The sequence below is a fragment of the Hevea brasiliensis genome, chromosome 3, assembly GCF_030052815.1.
Source record: "Hevea brasiliensis isolate MT/VB/25A 57/8 chromosome 3, ASM3005281v1, whole genome shotgun sequence".
Lineage (NCBI taxonomy): Eukaryota > Viridiplantae > Streptophyta > Magnoliopsida > Malpighiales > Euphorbiaceae > Hevea > Hevea brasiliensis.
Genome location: NC_079495.1, coordinates 11611056 through 11621708, shown reverse-complemented (window position 1 = coordinate 11621708; position 10653 = coordinate 11611056). Strand labels below are relative to the sequence as shown.

The following is a 10653-nucleotide window of genomic DNA, read 5'->3' as shown; positions in this document are numbered from 1 at the left end:
TTTACATTCTTTTCTATTGTTCTATAATCTATATTCACGCTATTACCATTTTGACTATTATTAAAGAGATCATTAAAATAATTTCTCCATCTTTCTTTAATGTCCTCATCTTTCACCAACACTTTTCCTTCTTTATCCTTAATGCACCTAACTTGATTGAGATCTTGACATTTCCTTTCTCTACTCCTTGCTAATCTATAAATATCTTTCTCCCCTTCTTTAGTTCCAAGTTTCTCATATAACTTTTCAAAGACCTGTGCTCTTGCTTGATTAACTGCCTTTTTGCTATCTTGTACTGTTCATATGCCTCATTATTATCACATTTAGGTAATTTCTTATACCATTCCCTTTTTCTCTTCACTGCCTTTTGTACTTCCTCATTCCACCACCATCTCTCTTTTGATGGTGGTCCATGTCCTTTAGACTCTCCAAGTACTTTTCTAGCTACTTCTCTAATCTTTGATGCCATCTGTATCCACATATCATTGGCCTCCATATCTAGCTTCCATACTTCGGACTCGAGAAGCTCATTTTTGAACTTCACTTGCTTTACTCCTTTGAACTCCCACCACTTTGTTCGAGCTACACTATTTCTTCTAACCTTACTTGAATTGTTCCTAAACTTGACATCCAAGACCACCAACCTATGTTGACTTGTTAAAGCCTCTCCTGGAATGACCTTGCAATCCTTGTATAGAGCTCTATTTGTCTTTCTGGTTAAGAGGAAGTCGATTTGGCTTCTATGTTGCCCACTTTTGAAAGTCACTAAATGTGACTCTCTTTTTATAAAGTAGGTATTTGCTAGTATTAGGTCATATGCCATAGCAAAATCCAGAATGCTTTTTCCCTCCTCATTTCGACTGCCAAAACCAAAACCTCCATGAACATTCTCATAACCTTGCCTATCACTTCCTACATGTCCATTCAAATCTCCACCAATGAAAACATTCTCTTCATTCGGTATGCTTTGCATTAAATCATCCATATCTTCCCAAAACCTTTGTTTACTCTCACTGTCTAGTCCTATTTGGGGGGCATAAGCACTAACTATATTTATTGTTTCTCCTTCTAGTACTAGCTTTACTAGTATAATTCTATCTACTACTCTTTTCCACATACTACTTGCGTCTTTCAATGTTCATCTATGATTATACCCACTCGTTCTTATTTCTCTTCTTTCCAGTGAAACCACGGTTTGTACTGAATTACCCACTTCCTTACTTTTCTCTCCTACCCATTTAGTCTCCTGAATGCAAGCAATATTCACCCTTCTCCTTTCCAAGGTATCCACAAGCTCCATTAATTTTCCTGTAAGTGATCCAACATTCCAAGTACCAACCCTGATCCTCCTCCTATCCTGCTCCTTCCTAATTGGTCTCCTTCTATGATATCTTCTATTGTTTTCTATATCTATCTTGTGTTCTGTTCCACTATTTGTTCTACTATCTGTCCTATGGACTAACTTCTTTACCCACACCCGTTCATGATGTGGGAACCCTTGCTCACTTAACACTACACCCGCGTGCCGGCATGGCGCGTCGCTTTCGGTGAACTCCCTACACCTTTGCATATTTCTCACTACAACCGGGCTCCGATGTAGTGCGTCGTTAGTAGAGGACGCCCCAATGTTTATATCATTTGAATCCATATCATAGGGTGTGACGAAATTTTTACGCTGGTTGTCACCTACCGCAACCCTTCTCCTTTACCCGGGCTTGGGACCGGCTAAGCGCAAACTACTTAGGCGGAGTTATTTTTTCTATTCAAATAGAAAAGGTAAAATTATATATATATATATATATATATATATATATATATATATATATATCTCCAGCAGCAAGAATGACAATATTCTAATTAATCATAACCTAAAAAATATAGCAAAGAAGTCAATAGCAACAGAAGATCATGTGGGGAAATCCACTACTGTTGGCCAACATTTTTTTTTTTTTTCATATATTTCAACAGAATATTCTGCCACTCAAAAGGTATTTTCAAGATAGATTCTTTTATATTTATTTAAAAAAAAGATAAAATAGAAAAAAAATATATATTTATGATCATAGAAACATAGCAAATATTTTTATTTTAAGTATACGATTTTTTATATTAAGTCTATTTAGATAAAATTCTTTTAATAATAACGATTTCAAAATTTAAATTCTTAATTTTGTAAGTAAAATTTACCTAAAAATTAGTTTGACATCGCTGATTCAACCGGTGAACAACATATAACATATATTAATGAAATGTATTTGTGATGATATATAAATATAATAATTCCATTTTTTTTAATCAAGAATATAACAATTCCAATTGTTCAAAGGAAAAGCAGAAGTTCACATGGGAATAAATGTGATGCTAGGCAATGCTTTTAAAGTCTTAGCGTCAGGCCTATAAGGTGGTTTAAGAGGGATGGTAATGGTAGGGTAACCCAATAAATTATTTTACACAAATTTTAATTTAATTTATATTTTTAATATGTGAATTCACCCAAAATTTATTTTAAATTACTCTTAGTTTAGTTATATATTTTAATTAAGAATAAACTTAAATATAGTCCTTGAATTTTAATTAAATTTATAATTTAATTTTTATATTTTTAAAATTAAATAATTTAGTTTTTAATATTTTAATAATTATATAAAATAATTTCTGTCAATAAAATTCTAGTTAAATTGTCATTAATTTTATCAAAAATAATAAAAAAAAAGTCATTAATTCTATTTTTAAATTGAAGACAATAGTTTACTTGCTTAAAAAAAAGAAAAAAAAAATTTAAGATTGGCTATCCAGTTAACGCATATGTCTATTCTCTTAGCTTCTCCATCTTCTCTCTAAAAGGATGACCTTAGTATTGTTCTTAGGGGATGTCCGACAGTCTGCCGTCGACCCTCCCCCTACCTCACTCCTTAACTAGTGTGTCTTTAGCTTCTCTGCTGGCTTTTCTTTTCTTTTTCCCAGTTTCCTTTAATCTCCTTTTAGAGTCAAAGTACCCCTCCTTTGGATGGGGTTTGGTGCTTCTTTAGTTGAGTTTTAGGATTTAGTGTTTCTTTAGTTGAGTTTGTGGGATGCCCTGCCTGTGTCAGAAGGCTCTCCTGTTGTGCGGTGTGATGTTATTGGAGCTTCTTCGTCAGCAGGCAATCTCGGAGATGGACGTCGTTCAGGGCCTCGTTTGCTCTAGTCCTTTTTGCATGAGTTTAGGTTGATTTAACGTAACATTGTTTTCTTTTAGTGGGCTTGGGCCATGTGTTTCATATTTCATCAATGAAATATCCGTTAAAAAAATAAAAAACTCTGCCATTTTGGGTTCGGCCTATTAGAACAAAGAGACTTGGGTTCACAGTTGAGGAATATTGAACCCAAAACTGAGGAGAGTAGGAAGAGGAGTAAGTAGGGGTGAGCAATCGGTTCAAACCGAATCGAACCAAATCGAATTAAATTATCAAAATCGAACCGCTAATTTTAGAAACCGAATCGAATCGAAATTAGTGAAAAATCGAATCAAACCGAACCGCTTTAATTCGGTTCGGTTCGGTTTAAACCGATCAGTTTGATTTTTGATTGATTTTTTAATTTAGACTTGATTTTCAAGTTATTTGGTCTAATTTTAACTTTGGTTTGAACCTAATAACCATTAATCAATGAAATTAAATAATTAATATATATAAAATTAAATATAATTCATAAATTTTCCATAAAAATAAATTAATTCAAAAATCGATTCGGTTCGATTTAATTCTATTTGACTATATAAATCACTATTCGGTTCGGTTCGTTTTTTTCTCTTCAAAACCGAACCGAACCGAAATAACCGAAATTTTTATAAATTAAAACCGAACCGAACCGATTAACTTTTAAAACCGAACCGATTGAACCGAATTGAATCGGTTCGGTTCGATTTTTCGGTTTGAACCGTATTGTGCTCAGCCCTAGGAGTAAGGACCCTCCAAAATTAGGATATGGGCTTCAAAGGATCAAAGCTTTGAGCCTAGAAAAATGGCCCTCAAAGAAAGAAGACGGGGGAGCTGCGGGCCAGTGCCGTGCTCTGAAAGTGTAAACCATTTTCCGTGGAAACAAACAGCATAGGGTTTTAGCGTTTTGGAGCAGAAGACCTATACAGTACACAGAGTCTGATTGATTGGTAGAGAGAGTGAGAGAGAGTGTAAATGGGAGGGTTAAAGGGTCTAGTGAAGAAGGGCTTGGGAGAGATGGGTTTCAACGCAGAGGGTGGAGTCGTTAACTGGTTTCCGGGACACATGGCTGCTGCCACCCGCGCTATCCGAACTCGTCTAAAGCTCGCCGACCTGGTCATTGAAGTTCGCGACTCTCGCGTCCGTACATACTTCCATAGAAAAATTCTCTCTTTCTCTCTCTCTCTCCCCTAAGTTTGAGTTATTTTCTGTATTGAACAGATTCCTTTATCCTCTGCACATGGAGATTTACAGCCTCAGCTATCCTCCAAACGCCGCGTGATTGCTCTCAACAAGAAAGATTTGGCCAATCCTAACATAATGCATGTGAATACTCTTCCCTTTTCTTTGTAATGGTTTCTTTTCTGTTATTTTTATTTTGGGAACTCGCAAGATGATGATGATGCTTATATCTTCTTCATTTTTACAGAAATGGGTTAATTATTTCGATTCTTGCAACCAGGATTGCATTCCAATAAATGCCCACAGCAAGAGTTCTGTTAAGAAGGTTAGTTGACATTTTATCCATGTTTTGCAACTAAACCATAATCTTCTGTTCTTTTATTTATTTATTTTTACAACTGTTGGTGTTGTATTATGATCTTAGTTTCTGAGGAATGAAGGATAGGAAAGTTGCTTCTGAGATTGGAAAGTCTTGATTTTTCGTACTAGTGTGATAGTTTTGAGTGGAGCACGTTCTATCTAGTGCCAATGATTATAAGTTTTAATGTTTTATATACGAGTTGTGCAACCAAACTAAAAGAGAGCATGTTCTATCTGGTGTCAATGATTATAAGTTTTAATGTTTTGGACACAAATTGTGCAGCCAAACTAAAAGGTGGTTTAAAACAGCAGCACTTGTCAGACTCATTTTCACCCTCAAATCAAACAAACTTGTTTATTCAAAAGTCAAAACCATTCTTAGATGTCATGCTTGGCTCTGCTCACATACCTTACCAGCAGGAAGTTCAAAACGTTAAGGTTAGAAAATCATAAATTTCAGATAGAAAGCTTCAACCTATTCAACCCCTTTAAGAAACTAGAATGAACTTGGAGGTCGAACATTTTTTGAATTTCACTTTTTTATTGGTAGGTTGCCCTGATAAAAATGGCAGTAATATCTATAGTTCTATTGCTCCTAAATTGATGCAGATCATTTACAAACATATAAAGATAAGTCTATGGTAGCATATGCTGGCTTGAATAATGAGTTATGAACATTAATTGATGTAGCAGAACAAAACTTTTAAGGCTTTATTTCCTCTTTTTTCCCAACTAAACTGGCTCACATAATATGCCAAATGAGAGGAAACTGAAATTGGCTACTTATTTTCAAATAGTAGAGGAAACAAAGAAGTTTTGCAAGTTGGTGGAGACGTGGAGTGGAGGTCTTTTGGGATGTGCAAGAGATTTGAATATAAATGTGTATAGAGTGCATATCAATTATACAACTGTTGCATCTATGAACAAACCCTGCCCCTGGTTAAACAAGTTCATAGCAGTGATCTAAACTGCAGCTTGTATCCTGCTGTGCAAGTGGGCACTTTTGCCTTGAAGACTTTGTTAAAAATTTTTTTTTTTTTCCTTTTTATGAAATTGCTTCATTGTGGTAGAAGTATTTCCACTTTTTTACTAGCTCCGCATCACATTTCTAGAAGTTTGAGATGATGATACCTTTTCAGTTTATGTGCTCATCAGCACATGTTATACCTGTTAGATATAGTCCTCTACTCACATTAACAATGAGCGTGTCATGTCCTTTGTAATTAATTGCTCTTGCAATTGTTCCAGTATATTTTATTTTCTCTGCCTGTTGATTTCTTCAAATTTATTTTGAGTTCCTTTGCTAATTTGCTTATATAATTCCATTCTTGTTCAACTTTTTCCCATTTGGTGGTTCCCATGTCAAAAGCTTCTTGAACTTGTGGAGTTCAAGCTGAAGGAGGTAATTTCTAGGGAACCTACTCTCCTTGTTATGGTGGTTGGTGTTCCTAATGTTGGGAAATCAGCTTTGATAAATTCTATCCATCAAATAGCATCTTCTCATTTTCCCGGTAAGTTGTTACTATTGGTGATAGTAAAGGTAGCATCCCTTCAGAAAATGAACCATAATTTGGTGTGACAACTCAGTTACTAGTAATTATGATATTGAAGTCTTTTTGATAGTGACAGTTTGAGTTTTCTACATAGTGCAGGAGAAATTGAAGCGAGCTACAGTTGGCCCATTGCCTGGTGTTACTCAAGATATTGCAGGATACAAGGTGAAGTTATTCATTTTATGCTTTTTCATCATAGAATTTACTGCTCTCGGTATATGCATGCATGTCTTTGTGAGTTTGTGCGTATACATCTTTCTATCGATCTACCTATTTCCAAGCACATATGTCTAAACACATGTCCGCAAAAGCATGCATAAACACTCTCTTATGGAGTTTTTAAAGTATGATTGTATTGCCATTAGCTATTCTCTCTGCAATGGTTAGCAAATCATTGGCACAACCTTCATATTGTCATGTCAGTGGCCCTTCTTTTCTTATTATTATTATTTTTGTACCTATGTGGCTGACTCCTTGAGCATTTAATGTAAGTCTGTCAAGACATTTCTTGGATATGTTAACTTGTATACAAATTTCTTGCAGCCAAATTAGGTCTCAAGCTTCTGGAGGGCCTGTTTTATTCCTCAGGGCTTTTTAAAATATATGTTACTTGACTTGTTTTAGCTGTATGTTAAATTATATTCTCTCTCTAAATTTAAATCATGTCTTTAATTTACTTCTTTCTTCATTGTTTTCATTTCTTTCTTTCTTTATTTTTTTTTTTATTTTGCTGATGAAAATATTTCTAGTTTTGCTTCAGTCATAATGGTCCTGATTTTTCGTCTTGTTCATATTCCTTTACTAAATGTTGGATTCTTATGTTTTTATTGTTGATGTGCAGATTGCTCATCAGCCTAGTATATATGTTCTGGACACTCCAGGTGTATTAGTACCCAGTATTCCAGATATTGAAACAGGATTAAAGCTAGCTCTTGCAGGTTTAAGCTTTTTTTTTTGGGCATTCTATTAAATAACCTACCTTTATTTATTTGTTTATTTATTGATGAGGATGAGAATAACAATGTAGATCTCTACAACTTAAAAATTTTTTGATCTTGTTGGGCCTTGTTTGTTATTTTATGGAAAAATGAATTACAATGTGAATCACATGATGCATTCAATATCTTCTGAAAGTTTTGATATGGTTAGGCTTGCTTTGTTATTTTGGGGATAAAATGAATTACATGGAAAATAATTCTGGTAAGCTTACTTACTCTGTGGAAATGTAGTTGATACCATGCAGTGTTGCAACTCAAATATTATTTTCAAGTACTTTTTCTGGGGTTGGTTTTGGGGAGGCCTACGCAGCTGCAGTAAAGTTAGAGTTCGTTATATTCCTCTCATTTACCTCATAATGCATACTTGCATAAAAAGAATGTAGAATACAGGTGTTTTTATTTGTTTCTCATAGTGGAATTGGCTGATAAAATATCCATATTTGCAATATTTTAGGCACTTGTAATGCCTATGTGATGTTTTCCCCAAAAAGTATGGTTCTTCAAAAGTTGGGTTAACCCATTCAGAACTGATCAAATGGATTTGATTCCATTGGTCTGCTGTCTGTCTCTTTGGACATATTTTATTGATTTAGTTGATGATTGCTCAGATTCAGTTTTTACTTTGATACTAATTGTAAACTGACGAACTGAAACTCTACTTCAAATAGGTTCTCTTTTGAAATGCAGCTTTCCTGTTATGGGGGTTTTCACCGTTGCACACATATCACGACCATGCACTTGGCTCTACCACCATTGGCAGCACCATCATTAACACGTACATAACTTTTGGGTTATCATTGACCCTATCAGAACATATTGTCATAATTGGCACTACCATCACCAAGTATTGCCGCTACTATCACCATACTGAGCACACCTAATCTACTATCATTAGCACTAACACTACCACCGTTACCACTAATCATCATTATAACTACTGCAACCACATGACCAATCTTGGCATTACCACAATCATTTCCATTATCATTGGCCTTCTTATCACCCTAAAACTGCAATGGAATTCAAAAACTGTTTTCTATAATAAACAAGCAAGCCCTAACCTCAGGGAACTTCCATCTACTCATATGCTACCATCCAATGATTATTCTCATGGTCTACTGTATTTTTGTCTAAATAAAAAAAAAATATTTGAATGAATATGCAGGATCCGTGAAAGATTCTGTTGTAGGTGAAGAGCGCATTGCTCAATACCTGTTGGCTGTTTTAAATACTCGGGGCAGTCCACTTCATTGGAGACACTGGAATAACAGAAAAATGGAAGGAATTCGATATGAAGCTCAGGACAAACATGAGTATAATCTTAAGGATCTTCTGCCAAAGAGGAAGAAACCACCAAATATGTCAGATGTGTTGTATATTGAGGTGATAAGATCTCTCTCCCTTTCTCTCTCTCTCTCATCTGTCTTGTGTAATACAGAATGACTAATGCTGTAATTAAAGTGTAACTCATTGTTTGCTTATGTTCCAAATCATATTCTGCAGTCCTTATGAATTAATATTATTTCTGCTGCTGTATGATCTGTAACGGTTTGTCACTGTCAAAATAATTATACTTGTATGAGATGCTGTATCATGTTAGGTATTTGTGGTTCATTTTTTTGCATTTGATTTATTGTTTCAGTTGTTTTGAAGTTTCTGGCATCATAAGTTATGCACAGTAATAAGACATAATCCCTCTTTCCCTGTTCTTTTATTCTTCTGCATTAAAAACTTACGGAATAAAGAATGTTGGTCAATAATGATCTTGCTAATATGAAGTGAGATAGTAAATATGTATAATATTCTTATTTTTAAAATCCTTGAATTTCTTCTCAAAAATAAATAAAAATTAGATAATCTTCATATTCCCTTCTTGAAATCATGCAATTTATATTAAAGGGCTTCGCTCAATTATCTTGTCTGAATAATAATTGGGTGATGGGTTTTAAAATTTCTCATAGATCTCTGTGCTTCAAATCCATTATTGTCTGCATTACTCGTACTCCTCTATAAATTGTTTCTACCAAAACTACAAATGGGATACAAAGGCCAACTCTTTATTACCTTTATTTATTGATTTCACTTCTTAATATTTTTTCTTTGTTCTTGTTCATCTGCAGGATCTTGTGACTGAAGTCCAATGCGCATTGTATAAAACACTGGCAGAATTCAATGGCAGTTTGGAGGATGAAAATGATTTGGAGAATCTTATAGAACAGCAGTTTGAAGTGCTAAAGAAGGCATGGAAGATACCTCATAAGACATCTGAAGCTCGTTTGATGGTATCAAAGAAGTTTCTTACTCTGTTCAGGACAGGCAAGCTAGGCCCCTTCATCCTTGATGACGTCCCTGAGGTCAACTCTGTACCATAAGATCTTCTGGAATTCCTTTAATTAATTAATCAATTAATTTTTCTCAAGCGCTTTATAGGGTGCTGTACGTACTCTGCAACATCACCCATGCTTGCAACATTGTATTCCCTGTAAGGTATGGTTTAGATTCTGGTGTTACATAGCAGGTTGGGTAATTGAACCGGCCAAAATATATATATATATTTTTTAAGAAAAACAAATAATTATTTGTGTTATAAAAATTAAATAGAATGTGAAACTAATTATTGATAAAAAAAAAATTATGTGCATAGTGTATTTTTTAAGTAAAAATGATTTATATAAAAAAATTGGAATTTAATTACTTTTTCTTTTTTAATTATATTAATTTCCTTTACTTATCTAAATTGTTCATTTCCTTTTTCTAATTATATTAATTTCTTGTAATTAGTCTAATTGCATTGATTTCTTTTTTTTTCAATTATTTTAATTTTATATACTTATTTTAATTATTTTGGTTTCTTCTGATTTTATTTTTTTAATAAACTAATTTCTTTTACTTAAATGTTAATTTGGTTTGTTTTCTTTTTATAATTTAGTTAATCCTACAATTAGCCTAATTATGCTTATTTTTGTTGTCTCAAGAGAGGTAAATTGGACATTATGAAAAATTAAAGCTAAGCACTACTAATGTATATGCAATGTAAGCTTAACGATGTAGAAGCTAAGTGCTTTAATGAATGTGCACAATAAATGACTTGGTACTCTAGGAAGCAAATTAACTTGAATAATCTAGGCACCTTCTTTCAATAACTACTCGAGAGAGTTAGCAACACAATCAAGCTCAACTTTAACACATCATAGCAATATTCCAACAAATACGAGATAGCACAAGTTAATGAAGTGTTCGAAATTTTAAGAGGATGGGGAGTGGAAGATTAAATAGTATGATTTACGGTGATTCAATCCTCATTAGCCTACATCGACTCTTCTAAAAACCTCTTTGGCAGTTGCTCTTTACCATATTCTCTTTTCA

The 10653-nt window shown here is 34.0% G+C and overlaps 1 protein-coding gene across 1 annotated transcript; it reads left to right on the top strand.

Annotated features, from left to right (window-relative positions):
* Positions 1 to 4040: 4040 nt before the first annotated feature.
* On the top strand, positions 4041 to 9706 carry LOC131178628 (short integuments 2, mitochondrial). Its single transcript, XM_058143878.1, has 8 exons — positions 4041 to 4334; positions 4416 to 4520; positions 4624 to 4701; positions 6106 to 6247; positions 6384 to 6454; positions 7131 to 7227; positions 8453 to 8670; positions 9408 to 9706. Exons 1-8 carry the CDS (start codon positions 4170 to 4172, stop codon positions 9657 to 9659), a joined length of 1128 nt encoding a protein of 375 aa, XP_057999861.1. The 5' UTR covers positions 4041 to 4169; the 3' UTR covers positions 9660 to 9706.
* The last annotated feature ends 947 nt before the right edge of the window (positions 9707 to 10653 follow it).

What these genes read in the sequence shown, in the direction of transcription:
- LOC131178628 (XM_058143878.1), top strand. Translation starts at nt 4,170, where the DNA reads ATGGGAGGGTTAAAGGGTCTAGTGAAGAAGGGCTTGGGAGAGATGGGT. An exon ending in AGCATCTTCTCATTTTCCCG is followed by an intron (nt 6,248 to 6,383) that starts GTAAGTTGTTAC and finishes TTTTCTACATAG; the next exon opens with TGCAGGAGAAATTGAAGCGA. An exon ending in AAGATATTGCAGGATACAAG is followed by an intron (nt 6,455 to 7,130) that starts GTGAAGTTATTC and finishes GTTGATGTGCAG; the next exon opens with ATTGCTCATCAGCCTAGTAT.